This window comes from Bufo bufo, chromosome 3, assembly GCF_905171765.1.
Source record: "Bufo bufo chromosome 3, aBufBuf1.1, whole genome shotgun sequence".
NCBI classification, from domain to species: domain Eukaryota; kingdom Metazoa; phylum Chordata; class Amphibia; order Anura; family Bufonidae; genus Bufo; species Bufo bufo.
The window spans coordinates 370229378-370247048 of NC_053391.1; the positions used below are offsets into that span (position 1 = coordinate 370229378).

Sequence of the window (17671 nt, forward strand, 5' to 3'; positions counted from 1 at the left end):
ACCTATAGATCCCAGGGTATGCGTATTAGGCCACATAGATCCACCGGGAAGTGATGACAAACTGTCTTTGTGCATTTGCAGAATGCTCTTCCAGGCTAGAATTTTGATAGCTAACTATTGGATACACAGGAATCCACCTAAGCGGGAATTTGTGAGCTGAATACATGTACGGTGCTGGCAGCGAAGGGGTTAAAGGGTTGGCCACTTTCTGATTATCGTTGACCAATGTGTTTGTGAGATGACTATATGGCACTCACTAATATAGCCTTTTATTACATTCTGCACCATTTTCTAGATTTCAAAAGCAATGCCCCCTTGTTTACAAAGTCTTTGCACTTCACACAGGGGTCCTGTCCATAAAATGGCTGCTGATGGAGGGTCATGTGACCAGGCGAATCACCTCCATGTGACGTCTCCTCCATTCACCTGCCATCTTCAGGCGCGGTATGTTTCACTGGAGAAGACGTCACACGGAGGTGATTTGCCTGGTCACATGACCCTCAATCAGCAGCCATTTTATGGACAGGACCTCTGTGTGAAGTGCAGAGACTTTGTAAACAAGGGGGCATTGCTTTTGAAATCTAGAAAATGGTGCAGAATGTAATAAAAGGCTATATTAGTGAGTGCCATATAGTCATCTCACAAACACATTGGTCAACGATAATCAGAAAGTGGCCAAGCTCTTTAATTGATTGATTGATCATTACTGTTTATTAACCTGTCTCTGTCTAGTTGTAACTAGGGGGCTTTAACCCATTCGTGACTGTGCTGCCGTAGGCATACTTACCAACATTTCATTTTCGGGCTGGGGCAGCGCAAACTTGCCAGGACTGTTATTTATTACACTTGTGTATATTACAACTGTGTCATGAGTGTGCACGTTTCACATCATTGTACATATATATTACATGCTCTTATATGATGGTATCGATATGTTCCTTGCACCTGCTTGACTCCCAGTACAGTGTTTTGTGTGAGGGACAGCCCCCTGACTGGCCAGTGCAGTTTATCCATGGTTTAATCAGTGATTGGTCTGACACTGCTCACATAAAATGACTGGTAGGTGCAGGTCTTCATAATACTTCCTGCAATTTGATGAACTTTTATCGCAACACACAGTCCTACCTCCATTATCGACTAGAACTTGGTTCCGCCAATCGGCAGGGGGCGCTGTAGCAAAACCTTGCACTTCCACCTCATCAGTAGCCAGCTTTATTCCTGGCGAGCTACAGTCATATTCGGTATTGTAATAACCCTCATATTACATTCATTTACACACACACGGCTAGCAGACAAACACTATATACATGAGAGAGGAATCTCCTGCTACTATTCTAGGCGAATGAATATGTTTGCATGTGCCCGAATCAAATATGGCAGCACGTCTGTTCATCACGTGACACTCGCTCTACGGCTGCCAGTGTCGCGAAGCAGCAGGAGTAGAGGACGTCCGGATCCCTACAGGTGACATTTCTATGATATTATATTGGCGGTCACATTTTGGCTTATATGTGTCATTCTGGGTAATTCTCTGGGCTGCTAGCAGTATGTGTCATTGTGACAGCAGCATGCAAGGGGTGTATGGGTGACCTGGTGCTGTGCAGGACATAGTAGGGTTCACATCCACGTACTCCATCCCTCCATGTTACTTCACTATACATGATTGTGGATTGTAAGCAGGTGGGATTTCCCAAGCCCAGAATCCTTACAGGGTTCCAGCAATATGGAGAGTTTGGGGGGTTCCCTGTCTGAACCTCTGCATGTACTAGTGGTATGGTGATGCCAATAAGTAGGCTACAGGATCACTGAGGCCTCTGATTGGCTGCAGTGGTTGTGTGCCAGTACAGCACATAATTGCTGGCAGTTTGTATAGAGCAATGGGGGTGTGGGGGGCACCACCTTACCATCCGCGATAGATCGGCAGAGGTGATTAATGTTTATTTTGTTATTTTATAACATTTGTGTCTTTTTCTTTTATTTAAAGGATTGTTTGATGGTATTTTTCTAGTATATGCCATTACTTTCTGAATGCTAACCCCCCAACCCAAAATTGTGAGATTGTATGGGGCTGCTATAGAGGTCCGTCCCGCCTCATCATCTGCTTTGCCAGGACCTGGCTCATGGACCTTTATAAAAGAGCTTGTGGTGCAGTTTATTGCACAGGGTTGCGGACCCTTGACTCTTAGATTTGGTGGGGGTCCCCCCAGCATTTGGATCCCCACTGATCAGGAAATTATGACATATACTAGAAATATACGATCACTTTGTGTGATGAGAATAAAATCTCCTTATTCATCTCTGACCATTTGAGTATGGGGTTCTGAGTAGTGTTGAGCAAACTTGTTTTTTTAAGTTCAGGTCCGGGTTATCGAAGAATCGCGTTATGGATTCTAAATTCCGTTATGGTCCGTGGTAGCGGAATCCATAACTGGATTCTTCAATAACCCGAACTTTGGACGCAGAACTTAAAGCACAAGTTCGCTCAACACTAGTCTTGTTTGTAGCTTTTTCTTGACATGTGCATTGTGTAATCTGCTATTAATTCTTCTTGGTGCCCTCACTCCACAGCCATGCCTTTTCTCGATCTTCAGAATAAAATTGGGATCGATATCGACAAATGGATGCTGTTGCAGAGCTCCAAGCAACCTTTGTGCCAGGCTGGTCGTTGCCATTCCTTTGAGAAAGACTGGGTAGAGTGTGTACATGGCATTGGAGCCATCCGGGCTCAGAAAGAGTGCAAGGTGGAGTTTGATGACTTTCTCGAGTGTATGCACAGAACCAAAACGGTAAGTGAGCTACGAAGACACATTGGAGCATGAAAAACTGTGACCTGTTTTTTTCTGTGCTGACTTATCAGAGAGTATGTAACGTTTCCGGATCTAATGGTGAATTTGCACCACTCAATTCCCGGGCCAATTATTGGGAATGAACGTTACTATGAATGCTCCCTCCCGATAATAGGTACGTGTCAATGTGCCTCTGATGAACAAGTAAAATGCTCGTTCATCAGATGAAGCAATCTTTCATGCAGCACATTAAAGGGGTTCTCCGCTTTTACTGACTGATGCTATTTGAAGAAAACACTGTGTTCTCCTCTGTTTACCTGCTCCCTGTCGACCTTGCAGCGGCAAACAATGTAATTAAAGCAATGAGGTGATGGCTTCCTCCTATTCACTCTGATGCTCACTGCTGGAATCTCAATGTAGAACAGGTAAACAGAGAAGAGAACGCAGTGCTCATATGAGCGCTTCGTTCTCTTCAAACAGCTGATCGGGCGCCCACCTATCTGATATTGATGACCTATGCAGAGGTTAAGTCGACAGTATAGCAAAAGCAGAGAACCCCCTTTTAAATCATAGTTTCTGGGCAGCAGATCATGTTGTGTGAACAGTGATCTGCTGCCCAGAAACAATGAATCTGTAGGAGGACAAACAATGGCAGTAATCTCGCTCGTCCTCCTACAGTGGAGGAGATTGCTGCAGGTAAATGTAGCTCTTCCCCTCCACTTTATGAGCAGGCAGTTATCATGAAGGAGCCGTCCCTTCCCGATAATTGCCTGGTCGTTTTGCACGTCTAATATATGTCCCTTTTTAGATGTACTTGTTTGCCAAGAAAACTGATTACATTGTGGTTAGGAGCATAGGGGGTGTTGCCATTACTCCTTGAGGCTCCGATCTCCTCGCTGCTGCACTCCCTGTACTTTGATTCATAGGACCAGGCAGTGTAAACATCATCACTTGAGATGTGCGAACTTCAAGTTTTTAAGTTTGGGTATATGGTGAATTGCGTTATGGATTCCGTTACTGTGGACCATAACGCAATTCAAGGAACGGAATGCCTCTAGAGGCATTCCGTTATAATAGAAGTCTATGGCCAGCATAAGGGATCCCTCCTGCTTTCGTTATGCTGGCCATAGACTTCTATTATGACAGAATGCCTCCAAAGGCATTCCGTAATACATTCCGTCCTTGAATTGCTTTATGGTCTGTGGTAATGGAATCCATAACGCAATTCAGCATATACCTGAACCCGAACTTAACTTGAAGTTCGCTCATCCCTAGTCATCACTCCTGGTCCTGACTTCTAGTCTTGCACCTTTGCTGTGCACGTAAGTACCTGGTGCAGGACAGGAGGTAGGCTTGCCAGCAGTAGGGATGAATGGATGAAAGGTGTCTGGGCTGCTTTACTCTGAGCTCATTATGCCGGCACTTAGAGGAAGAAGGGAGCAAGGAAGCTACAGAGAATAAAACCAGGCAAAGAGGAACCAGGGAGGTAAAATGCAGGGGGCTCTACCAGAGAGAAAAATGTAAAATGAACGTTTTTATTGCATATATATTGCAATAATATTTCATATAAAAATGTTCTGTTCATTCCATAGTAATACTTTTTGTAGAATAACCCCTTTAAAAAAAAAAAATCATACTTCTTCCAAATGTTTATATGGGGAGAACAGACGTTAAACTGGGTAGGTAGACAGTTAATATTTGCTTGTATTAAAATATCACGGCACCGGACGGGGTTAAAAGCAGAGTGTGCCTGGCGTGCATGCCGTGCCTGCGCTCCCTGGACTTTGTGTGGCTGTCATGGCCCATAAACAGGTAGGAACTAGTGTTAGGGACCACTCCATAGAGGCGACCTTGACGTGGTGAGTGGCTTATTACGCTTTGGCCAAAATGTACACCAATGCCTCATCCAGCATAGAGACAGGGCAGAGTGCTGGTTGCAGAGTGCCATTGCATTTGTGTTTTTGAGTTTGTATATTAAAATATCATGACATTATTCATTCAGTATGTGCACAGAATGTAGGAAGCTTATCTACATTTATTCAAGAGGTAATTCTTTGCTTCTTGAAGTGGTTGTAACTGCAGCCCTACCCGCACAATTAATTTCCATTCTAATTTCTATTCTTCATTTTGCAAAGCTCCTCTGCTGTGACATGTGGGGATTTTGCTTGTAAGAAATTGCTTTATTTAATTATTTTTGGGTGTTTTCAGCTTTTTTACATGGTTCACACCTCATTGGATAGTGTATTGTAAAAAAGGTATGATCTTGGATCAGGTCACTGGTCCTGTTTTCACACTTTCGCTTTCAAGAAAATGTTCATATGTTTGGCATACACATATAAAACCTGAATAATAAAATAATAATAAATAAAAATAAAAGAATCGCCCAAATGAGTGGCAATTGACAGTATAGGAAGTTGATCAGAGCTGCTGTAAATCGATGGTAAGAGATTCCACCACCAACAAAGAAGCGTTTTCTTGTTTGTCGGGTTATCACTGGGCATATGTACATGGGGCAATTACCAGAAATGTACATTAAAAGGGCCTGATGTCACTTGCAGTTTTCCCCTTCCTTAGGCTACATGCACACGACCGTATGTATTTTGCTGCCCACAAAATGCGGATCCACAAAAAATACGGATGATATTTGTTTTGCGGATCCATTGTAACAATGCCTATCCTTTTCCACAAAACTGACAAGAATAGGATATGGACACGGAAACAAAATATGTTCGTGTGCATAAGGCCTTAGGCCCCTTTCACACGGGCGTTGCGGGAAAATGTGCGGGTGCGTTACGGGAACACCCGTGATTTTTCCGCGCGAGTGCAAAACAATGTAATGCGTTTTGCACTCGCGTGAGAAAAATCGTGCGTGTTTGGTACCAAAACCCGAACTTCTTCACAGAAGTTCGGGCTTGGGATCTGTGTTCTGTAGATTGTATTATTTTCCCTTTATAACATTGTTATAAGGGAAAATAATAGCATTCTGAATACAGAATGCATAGTAAAATAGCGCTGGAGGGGTTAAAAAAAGAGAAAAAAAATAATTTAACTCACCTTAGTCCACTTGATCGCGATGCCGGCATCTCCTTCTGTCTCCTTTGCTGAACAGGACCTGTGGTGAGCATTCATTACAGGTAAAGGACCTGTGGTGACGTCACTCCGGTCATCACATGATCCATCACATGATCTTTTACCATGGTGATGGATCATGTGATGACCGGAGTGACGTCACCACAGGTCCTTTACCTGTAATGAATGCTCACCGCAGGTCCTGTTCAGCAAAGAAGACAGAAGGAGATGCCGGCATCACGATCAAGTGGATTAAGGTGAGTTAAATTATTTTTTATCTTTTTTTAACCCCTCCAGCGCTAGTTTACTATGCATTCTGTATTCAGAATGCTATTATTTTCCCTTATAACCATGTTATAAGGGAAAATAATAATGATCGGGTCTCCATCCCGATCGTCACCTAGCAACCGTGCGTGAAAATCGCACCGCATCCGCACTTGTTTGCGGATGCTTGCGATTTTCACGCAGCCCCATTCACTTCTATGGGGCCTGCGTTGCGTGAAAAACGCAGACTATAGAGCATGCTGCGATTTTCACGCAACGCACAAGTGATGCGTGAAAATCACCGCTCATGTGAACAGCCCCATAGAAATGAATGGGTCGGTATTCAGTGCGGGTGCAATGCGTTCAACTCGCGCATCGCATCCGCGCGGAATACTCGCCCGTGTGAAAGGGGCCTTACAGAAACCAAGAAGTAACATTTTCTAGGCTGCTGCTTGACTTAAAAATGAATGCTCTCTGAATATCGGAAATTTAAGGGGTTGTCCAGGAAAGCATAATGGTGACTTATCCTCAGGCTAGGACTTCGTTATCACATCCGTGGGGTCTGAATCCCGGCACCCCCGCCAATCGGCTGTTCCAGGGAGCTCTGCTGAGCGCGGTGGGCTTCCGGCAGCGTACAAAGCACAGCGCCATATTGCTTGGTATTGCAGCTCAGCCCCATTCACTTCAATGGAGCTGAGCTACAACTAGGTCATGTAACCAATATACAGTGATGTCACATGGCCTAGGAAGAGACAGCGATGCACACAGAGTGCTTGGCTTCTCCTAACAGCTGATTGGTGGGGGGCCCAGGATATGGACCCCAGCCAATCTGATATTGATGACCTATCCTAAGGTTAGGTCATCAATATTATTTCCAGGATTACCCATTATCTCCTGTCAAAGCTTGCCAGCAAAACATGTCGAGATCGTTACTCTACCAATCTTTTTGACCATGAACCGCTAATGAATGGAAGTGATCCGAGCTGCAAATGGATAGGAATCAATTGCTGAATGAATGTAGAGTGAGGGACAGGGAAAGCGGATCTACAATCATTTGGGAGACTGTATGAGATTAATTGGGGGCTGTCACCCCTACATAGGGGAGATCCAGTTACTTGCTTAAGCAGGGTCATTTTAGATTTTAGGCGGATCAGGTTCTCTCTGCCATACAAAGCTGTAAACTGTGGGCGAAATAACACTGCACTTGTGTGAACAAATTGAACTCCCTAGTGAGTTAAATTTTACAATATTTAGCCCCATAAGATATAATGCTAGCAATCAATCTGAGGCTAGTCAGTGCCAGTGCTGCACCATAGCATAAACTCATGATCCCTCCCATGACAGAGGTGAGAATATCTGAGAGACTGGCGGCACTTGAGGGTATCTGACAGTCTCTCTGTTTTCTCCTTGCAGTGTTGTTGTTTGGTAATGACCACACCTCTTGTCAGGTGCAGCTTGTGGTCATTACTGAGGCTCTATTTAGTTCTGACTTACACTGCTTACCATGCGGTTGATATTTTCTTCTGGAGTTGGTTGAGCTGGTGTGTTGTTCCTTTTGATCTCCTGCTCCTCCATTCTTCTTTAAGCTAAGTGCATTTTGTTGTTCCCTTGTGTTTTTTTTGTTTTTTTTCTAGGCCTCAGGGAGACGCTGGTTCCTTCATCTGGGAAGGAACCAGTAGTCTCATTCCCTGCCACCACTCCTAGGGATTTCCAGGGTCTCCAGGGCTAAGGTTCAGGTTTATGAGTGTTTCCACTTTCAGGGTCTACTCATATTGTCAGGAGTCAGGGAGAGGTCTAGGGATTCCTAGGAGTTCACCATCCCTCTCCATTATCTTTGAGGCCTAGACTTCGGCCTATTTCCTTCTGTGTGTTATCTGGTGTTTTCCCCTCCCCATTACCTGTGACACATACTTGATGGGAATCTGATAGTTTTAATCTCAAGAGTGGAACATAATTATTTTATTTTTTATTAATAAAGGTTAAATTTTACAATTTGAGTTGGGGATACCTAATGAAGGGATTTAGCTGGCTTATAGCCTATTGTGTGGATAGATATTCCCAATGGTTTCCCACAGGGGGGGATATTGAGCTAGTTTGAACAGTAAAGCTAGCCATAGACATGCAAATTTCTACTAGTTTTAACAAGATCTGCTTACAAGTTCATGGGAATGGGGATTAGATAGGTAGTATTTAACCTTGTCTGAGCTTCTATTTTTCTGAGATAAGGGTACTTTCACACTAGCGTTTTTCTTTTCCGGCGCTGAATTCCGTCCTAGGGGCTCAAATCCGGAAAAGAACTGATCAGTTTTATCCTAATGCATTCTGAATGGAGAGTAATCCGTTCAGGATGCATCAGGATGTCTTCAGTTCAATCTTTTTGACTGATCAGGCTTTTCAGAAAACCGTAGCATGTTGTATTTTTACCTCCGACCAAAAATCCTGAACACTTTGACTGAACGCCGGATCCGGCCTTTTTCCCATTGATTTGCATTAACGCTGGATTCGGCACCGTGTGTTCCGTCAAACCGGATCCGGCTTTTGCATGTTAAACCCGAAAAATGTGAAAAAAAAGTCCATAAATGGCTGATCCGTTTTTTCCAATGCATTTTTTCATTGTGATCAAAATCCTGATCAGGATTCAAATGTAATCCGTTTTCACACGTTTTTCCGGACCCGGCGGGCAGTTCCGGTGTCGGAATTGAACGCCGGATTCAAACAACGCTAGTGTGAAAGTAGCCTAAGCAGTAGAGAATGGAGGTTGTCATTTGATTCAGCTGACAACTATTTTATGGCCTGTTAATTCATCCTTGTAGAGGGACATGCTGTGGATTTTCTACTGTGTTAATTGCAGGCAGAATATCTGATATTTCATTAAACCTCATCCACATGCTGCAGAAAAATCAGGGCGGAATATGTGCTGAAATTGACCTGTGGTATGGATTTTAAATCTGCAGCATATCCATTTATAATGCAAATTTTCACCATGCAATGAATAGAGAGAAATTAGTAACATGTAAAGCATGCAGATTTTGGAGTTGATTTAGGCTAGGTTCACACTAAGCATTTTCTGAGCTGAAGAAAACCTGATTAGGAATCCGTCTCAGTTTTTTTTTTTTTTTTCCATGCTTTTTTTCTGACCCATTTTTTGCCGCAGTTTCGGCTAGGCATTTCATTCCTGGCCACTTTCAATAGAATTCTTGATGTGGAAAGCGCATCAAGAATAGACAGGATACTTCTTTTTTTTCCATGGTGCGGTTTCTAAAACTACATGTAGATAAACAGTGTTTTATATGTATTAACATGCACATTCCCCATTGAAAGCAATGGGGAAGTTCTACAGGCGTTTTTGGCATGAAATCTGCGCCACAATCCACACCTAAAACACCCCATGTGAACCAAGCTATACTTCCTAGCAGCAGTTTTCCTGGTCAATTTGCAATGGATATTTTCTGTTGTAAATTAGTTTTGTGCAGAAAGGGATTTTCCGAGACATACGTACTGATGACCCATCCTCTGGATAGATCATAAGTATCTGATCAGTGGGAGTCCGACACTTGCTCCCGTGAGCACCGTGGCCTTCTCCCTGCTCACCAAGCACAGCGCTTTAGATTGTATAGAGCAGGCATGCTCAACCTGTGGCCCTCCAGCTGTTGCAAAACTACAACTCCCAGCATGCCCGAACAGCTTACAGCTATCAGCCTACATCAGGGCATTGTGGGAGTTGTAGTTTTACAACAGCTGGAGGACCACAGGTTGATCATGCCTGGTATAGAGGGTATGCTTGGTATCACAGCTCAGCCCCATTCACTTCATTAGGGCTTATCTGCGCCTAGGCCAAGTGACCGATGTATGGTGACGTCACATGGCCTAGGGAAGGCTGAGAGAAGGCCGCAGTGCTACTGCGAGCATCGGTGTCTTCTCAAGCAGCTGATAAGCAGTCGACCCGGGGGTCGAACCCCCACAGATCAGGAACTGATGACCTATTCAGAGGATAAATTATCAGTATAAGGCCTAGTTCACACGAACGTGTGTGTGATCCGTGGCCGTATTGCGGCCCGCAAATTGCGGGCCGCAATACACGGCCACAGTTCCGTGTGCATTCCGCATCACGGATGCGGACCCATTCACTTCAATGGGTCCGCAAATCCGGAATTGTGGAACGGCTGCACGGAACGGGACCTCTTGGAAGCCCTACGGAGTGCATCCGTGGGGTTGTGTCCTATAATTCCGTTCCGCAAAAAGATAGAACATGTTCTATCTTTTTGTGGAACGGGCGGATGGCGGACCCATTAAAGTGAATGGGTCCGTGATCCGATGCGGCTGACCTACGGCCGGCGATCGTGCATTGCGGCCCGCAATTTGCGGGCCGCAGCACGGGTCACACAGGTTCGTGTGAACTCTGCCTAAGGCTACATGCACACGACCGGTACGCAAATCGCGGATCCGCAAAACACGTATGGCGTCTGTGTGCGTTCCGCAATTTGCGGAACAGCATGGACAGCCTTTAACCACCTCCGGACCGCTGTACGCAGATTCGCGTTCCGGAGGTGGCAGCCCTGCGCTCAGCGACGCATATACGCGTCATCTCGCGTGAGCCGGGATTTCCTGTGAACGCGCGCACACAGGCGCGCGCGCTCACAGGAACGGAAGGTAAGAGAGTGGATCTCCAGCCTGCCAGCGGCGATCGTTCGCTGGCAGGCTGGAGATGTTTTTTTTAACCCCTAACAGGTATATTAGACGCTGTTTTGATAACAGCGTCTAATATACCTGCTACCTGGTCCTCTGGTGGTCCCCTTTGTTTGGATCGACCACCAGAGGACACAGGTAGCTCAGTAAAGTAGCACCAAGCACCACTACACTACACTACACCCCCCCCCCCCCCCGTCACTTATTAACCCCTTATTAGCCCCTGATCACCCCTGATCACCCCATATAGACTCCCTGATCACCCCCCTGTCATTGATTACCCCCCTGTCATTGATCAACCCCCTGTAAAGCTCCATTCAGACGTCCGCATGATTTTTACGGATCCACTGATAGATGGATCGGATCCGCAAAACGCATCCGGACGTCTGAATGAAGCCTTACAGGGGCGTGATCAATGACTGTGGTGATCACCCCATATAGACTCCCTGATCACCCCCCTGTCATTGATTACCCCCCTGTAAAGCTCCATTCAGACGTCCGCATGATTTTTACGGATCCACTGATAGATGGATCGGATCCGCAAAACGCATCCGGACGTCTGAATGAAGCCTTACAGGGGAGTGATCAATAACTGGTGATCACCCCATATAGACTCCCTGATCACCCCCCTGTAAAGCTCCATTCAGATGTCCGCATGATTTTTACGGATGCACTGATAGATGGATCGGATCCGCAAAACGCATCCGGACGTCTGAATGAAGCCTTACAGGGGCATGATCAATGACTGTGGTGATCACCCCATATAGACTCCCTGATCACCCCCCTGTCATTGATTACCCCCCTGTCATTGATCACCCCCCTGTAAAGCTCCATTCAGACGTCCGCATGATTTTTACGGATCCACTGATAGATGGATCGGATCCGCAAAACGCATCCGGACGTCTGAATGAAGCCTTACAGGGGCATGATCAATGACTGTGGTGATCACCCCATATAGACTCCCTGATCACCCCCCTGTCATTGATTACCCCCCTGTCATTGATCACCCCCCTGTAAAGCTCCATTCAGACGTCCGCATGATTTTTACGGATCCACTGATAGATGGATCGGATCCGCAAAACGCATCCGGACGTCTGAATGAAGCCTTACAGGGGCGTGATCAATGACTGTGGTGATCACCCCATATAGACTCCCTGATCACCCCCCTGTCATTGATTACCCCCCTGTCATTGATTACCCCCCTGTAAAGCTCCATTCAGACGTCCGCATGATTTTTACGGATCCACTGATAGATGGATCGGATCCGCAAAACGCATCCGGACGTCTGAATGAAGCCTTACAGGGGCGTGATCAATGACTGTGGTGATCACCCCATATAGACTCCCTGATCACCCCCCTGTCATTGATTACCCCCCTGTCATTGATTACCCCCCTGTAAAGCTCCATTCAGACGTCCGCATGATTTTTACGGATCCACTGATAGATGGATCGGATCCGCAAAACGCATCCGGACGTCTGAATGAAGCCTTACAGGGGCGTGATCAATGACTGTGGTGATCACCCCATATAGACTCCCTGATCACCCCCCTGTCATTGATCACCCCCCTGTCATTGATCACCCTCTGTAAGGCTCCATTCAGACATTTTTTTGGCCCAAGTTAGCGGAATTATTATTTTTTTTTCTTGCAAAGTCACATATTCCACTAACTTGTGACAAAAAATAAAATCTCACATGAACTCACCATACCCCTCACGGAATCCAAATGCGTAAAATTTTTTAGACATTTATATTCCAGACTTCTTCTCACGCTTTAGGGCCCCTAGAATGCCAGGGCAGTATAAATACCCCACATGTGACCCCATTTCGGAAAGAAGACACCCCCAGGTATTCCGTGAGGGGCATATTGAGTCCATGAAAGATTGAAATTTTTGTCCCAAGTTAGCGGAACGGGAGACTTTGTGAGAAAAAAATAAAAAATATCAATTTCCGCTAACTTGTGCCAAAAAAAAAAAATTTCTATGAACTCGCCATGCCCCTCATTGAATACCTTGGGGTGTCTTCTTTCCAAAATGGGGTCACATGTGGGGTATTTATACTGCCCTGGCATTCTAGGGGCCCCAAAGCGTGAGAAGAAGTCTGGTATCCAAATGTCTAAAAATGCCCTCCTAAAAGGAATTTGGGCCCCTTTGCGCATCTAGGCTGCAAAAAAGTGAGAGAAGTGAGAGAAATATCTTGGCAAAAGACAACTTTTCCCATTTTTTTATACAAAGTTGGCATTTGACCAAGATATTTATCTCACCCAGCATGGGTATATGTAAAATGACACCCCAAAACACATTCCCCAACTTCTACTGAATACGGAGATACCAGATGTGTGACACTTTTTTGCAGCCTAGGTGGGCAAAGGGGCCCATATTCCAAAGAGCACCTTTTGGATTTCACTCGTCATTTTTTACAGAATTTGATTTCAAACTCCTTACCACACATTTGGGCCCTAGAATGCCAGGGCAGTATAACTACCCCACAAGTGACCCCATTTTGGAAAGAAGAGACCCCAAGGTATTCGCTGATGGGCATAGTGAGTTCATGGAAGTTTTTATTTTTTGTCACAAGTTAGTGGAATATGAGACTTTGTATGAAAAAAAAAAAAAATCAGCATTTTCCACTAACTTGCGACAAAAAATAAAAAATTCTAGGAACTCGCCATGCCCCTCAGGGAATACCTTGGGGTGTCTTCTTTCCAAAATGGGGTCACTTGTGGGGTAGTTATACTGCCCTGGCATTCTAGGGGCCCAAATGTGTGGTAAGGAGTTTGAAATCAAATTCTGTAAAAAATGACCAGTGAAATCCGAAAGGTGCTCTTTGGAATATGGGCCCCTTTGCCCACCTAGGCTGCAAAAAAGTGTCACACATCTGGTATCTCTGTATTCAGGAGAAGTTGAGGAATGTGTTTTGGGGTGTCATTTTACATATACCCATGCTGGGTGAGATAAATATCTTGGTCAAATGCCAACTTTGTATAAAAAAATGGGAAAAGTTGTCTTTTGCCAAGATATTTCTCTCACCCAGCATGGGTATATGTAAAATGACACCCCAAAACACATTCCCCACCTTCTCCTGAGTACGGAGATACCAGATGTGTGACACTTTTTTGCAGCCTAGGTGGGCAAAGGGGCCCATATTCCAAAGAGCACCTTTCGGATTTCACAGGTCATTTTTTACAGAATTTGATTTCAAACTCCTTACCACACATTTGGGCCCCTAGAATGCCAGGGCAGTATAACTACCCCACAAGTGACCCCATTTTGGAAAGAAGAGACCCCAAGGTATTTCGTGAGGGGCATAGTGAGTTCATGGAAGTTTTTATTTTTTGTCACAAGTTAGTGGAATATGAGACTTTGTAAGAAAAAAAAAAAAAAAGAAAAAAATCATCATTTTCCGCTAACTTGTGACAAAAAATAAAAAGTTCTATGAACTCACTATGCCCATCAGCGAATACCTTAGGGTGTGTACTTTCCGAAATGGGGTCATTTGTGGGGTGTTTGTACTGTCTGGCCATTGTAGAACCTCAGGAAACATGACAGGTGCTCAGAAAGTCAGAGCTGCTTCAAAAAGCGGAAATTCACATTTTTGTACCATAGTTTGTAAACGCTATAACTTTTACCCAAACCATTTTTTTTTTACCCAAACATTTTTTTTTTATCAAAGACATGTAGAACAATAAATTTAGAGCAAAATTTCTATATGGATGTCGTTTTTTTGCAAAATTTTACAACTGAAAGTGAAAAATGTCATTTTTTTGCAAAAAAATCGTTAAATTTCGATTAATAACAAAAAAAGTAAAAATGTCAGCAGCAATGAAATACCACCAAATGAAAGCTCTATTAGTGAGAAGAAAAGGAGGTAAAATTCATTTGGGTGGTAAGTTGCATGACCGAGCAATAAACGGTGAAAGTAGTGTAGGTCAGAAGTGTAAAAAGTGGCCTGGTCTTTCAGGGTGTTTAAGAACTGGGGGCTGAGGTGGTTAATATAGCTGCCTATTCTTGTCCGCAAAGCGCGGACAAGAATTGGACAGGTTATATTTTTTGGGCAGGGCCACGGAACGGAGCAACGGATGCGGACAGCACATGGAGTGCTGTCCGCATCTTTTGTGGCCCCATTGAAGTGAATGGGTCCGCATCCGAGCCTCCAAAACTGCAGCTCAGATGCGGACCAAAACAACGGCCGTGTGCATGAGGCCTAAATGTCTTGGAAATCTTCCTTTAAAGGGCATGTTTTAAGTTTTCCAAATATGTATACAGAGATTTCAATGGCAATAAGAGAGGGCCAAAGTAAATTTTACACGTTTTTATGGAATAAAGGGAAATTTAGAACGTTATTTATTACTAGGTATAAGGTGGAGATTAGGCTGATATCAACCTGAAAGTGGTTGGACCAAAATTGAAGCTTATGACCTGTCCACTGGATAGGTGGTAAGTTTATGGTGCGTGGGGGTTCCTCACCGACCACAGAAACAAGGGTATCCAAGTCCTCAGTGTGAACATAGCAGCTTTCGAACATGGTCTTTATTCAGCTCCTGTAGAGAGGTGGAAATTTCGGTTTTTCAGTAATCTACAGCAGACTAAGTGTTTCTGGCTGGACCATTATACCAAGCAAAACCAAAACAATCGCATTGCTGAGATGTTCTCCTTGGGCCTATCTTCAGGCACTGGTGCTTGGGGCTTATTTTTGGGTACGTGCAGCGCTTATTACCATTGACATTAAAGGGGTTAGGCACAGTTTTTTATGGCCTTCCCCTTCAGTGATAATGTTGAAAACATTCCTACCTGTGCTCCCCGGGGTAATTAGGTTGCGAGCACTTCCTGGATCACGTGCCGTACATTTGGCACATGATCCTAGCCCAGTTACAACCTGCGATGTACATGGGTTGCACTTGCGCAGTCAGGCAGCCTTGGGCGCAGCACTGGCCTGTTAGGAATATTTTTTAACATTATCACTGCTAATCACGTGAAGGGGGGACATAAAAAAAAAAATATGCAAACAACTCCTTTAATGTAACATCTGGCTGCACAAGAAAAATGCAAAACTAAAAAATAGAAAAAAGTATAAAACTAATTAAAAAGAAAAAATTCTAGCAGAAGAGTGTGAAATCCACAGCTGCTTCGACTGCAAAAAGTCACAATTGTACTTCATGCAGGTTTTCCACAGATCTGCGGCAAAATCGACAGCAGACTTTCCTGCTGTATTTTACCTCCTGTGTGGACGTACCGTCCAGATTCAATGAGCAAAATCCTGATCCATTCATATCAGTGGGTATGTGCACCTGAGCATTGTTTATCACTCATCATCTCTGCCTTCAGGAAAAATCGCAGCATGTTCTATATTGTCCGTTTTGCATACAGGCCTGGCTCCCTAAAAATGAATGGGGCCTCGGGTGAAAAGCGGAAGGTATCCGGATGCAATATGTTTTTCACTTATGGTTGCTAGGAGATGTAGACTGTTATTCTTCAATTTTTCTTCACCCGTAAAAAATGCATACAATCTGGATGGGTAAAAAACCGCACTGAATGCAATCACAGACTAAACTGATTCAACTTACCTGCGAAAACCATCAGTTTTTCCCTGAACAGATCCTGACACAATCCGTATCGTTCATGTAAAGGGGCCTTAGAGTGCCCTCACGTTTTGCTGAATTTTCCTCCACAAATTCCACAGGTGCAGATTTGATGAAGTTATGGTTTTTGTTGTGGATTTTTCCACAATGGAATAGGCTAATATGGGGATATCTTTGTGCTGCAGAAAATTCTGCAACGTTTGAGGCACCCTTGGGCGCCATTCAGACGTCCGTAGTGCATTGCGGATCCGCAATACACCCGGCCAGCACCCCCATAGAAATGCCTATTCTTGTCCGCAATTGTGGACAAAAATAGGACATGCTCTATTTTCTTGCGGAGCTGTGGACCGGAAGATCGGGGCCGCGCTCCGGAAATGCGGACGCGGAGAGCACATAGTGTGCTCTCCACATCCATTCCGTCCCCATAGAGAATGAATGGGTCCGCACCCGTTTCACACAATTGCGGACCACACTCGCAGACGTGTGAATTGAGCCTTATACTAGTCCACTTACCGTATTTTTTGCCCTAGAAGACTCTATAACAAGCCAAAGTTGCAGTGTAGCCCTTTTTATGTTGTTGTTCACTTTCATGTTGTATCAATTTACTATATATAATTTAATAGAAACAGGTTTGCAGAAAATAACGCATGTTAAGATGAGGAACCTCAACCCTATAATGATGTAAGCCTGTACATGTACCATATGTCCTACACTACAAGACTAATAATAAAATATGTCTTTCTTACAGTTAGAACGCCTAAATGCCATCAGAGAACAGAAGAAAAAGTTGGAGAAAGAAGGAAAATACAAAGCTCCAGATTTCAGTGAAGACAAAAATACCCCTTAATATCGTCCAAGGAACAACTGTCACGTCATTTGTTTTTTGTCTTGCAGCAAGTCATTATTCTGAAGCATCCAAGGTGCCGCTATATAATAATAAAGTGTTCACATAACTTATAAGTCTTGTGTCTGCGGACGTTGCATTATTTGGTACAAACAGAAGGACATTAAAGGGGTTGCGCAGCCAGTACATATTGATGACCTATCCTCAGGGTAGGTCATCAATATCTGATCGGTGGCGGTCTGACTCTCGGCATCCCACCGATCAGCTGTTTGAAGAGGAGGTGGTACTCGTACAAGCACTGCTTCCTCTTCAAGATTACGCGTCTTGGAAGTCTCAGGGACATAGCGTAATTTACAAGGGCTTGTTCCGTTCATTGCGTCGCTGCAAGCGAGACAACTTGCAGTGTAATCTTGAAGAGGAAGCAGCGCTCATATGAGCACCACCTC

General features: G+C 44.4%; 1 protein-coding gene across 2 annotated transcripts; it reads left to right on the forward strand.

The window, feature by feature from the left end:
• Positions 1-1318: 1318 nt before the first annotated feature.
• On the forward strand, positions 1319-17351 carry NDUFS5 (NADH:ubiquinone oxidoreductase subunit S5). Of its 2 annotated transcripts, none has more exons than XM_040424599.1 (3): positions 1319-1464; positions 2569-2786; positions 17130-17351. In XM_040424599.1, exons 2-3 carry the CDS (start codon positions 2571-2573, stop codon positions 17226-17228), a joined length of 315 nt encoding a protein of 104 aa, XP_040280533.1. In that variant the 5' UTR covers positions 1319-1464; positions 2569-2570; the 3' UTR covers positions 17229-17351. The 2 variants fall into 2 exon arrangements, with proteins under 2 accessions (XP_040280533.1, XP_040280534.1); XM_040424600.1 differs by lacking the exon at positions 1319-1464 and adding an exon at positions 1537-1680.
• The last annotated feature ends 320 nt before the right edge of the window (positions 17352-17671 follow it).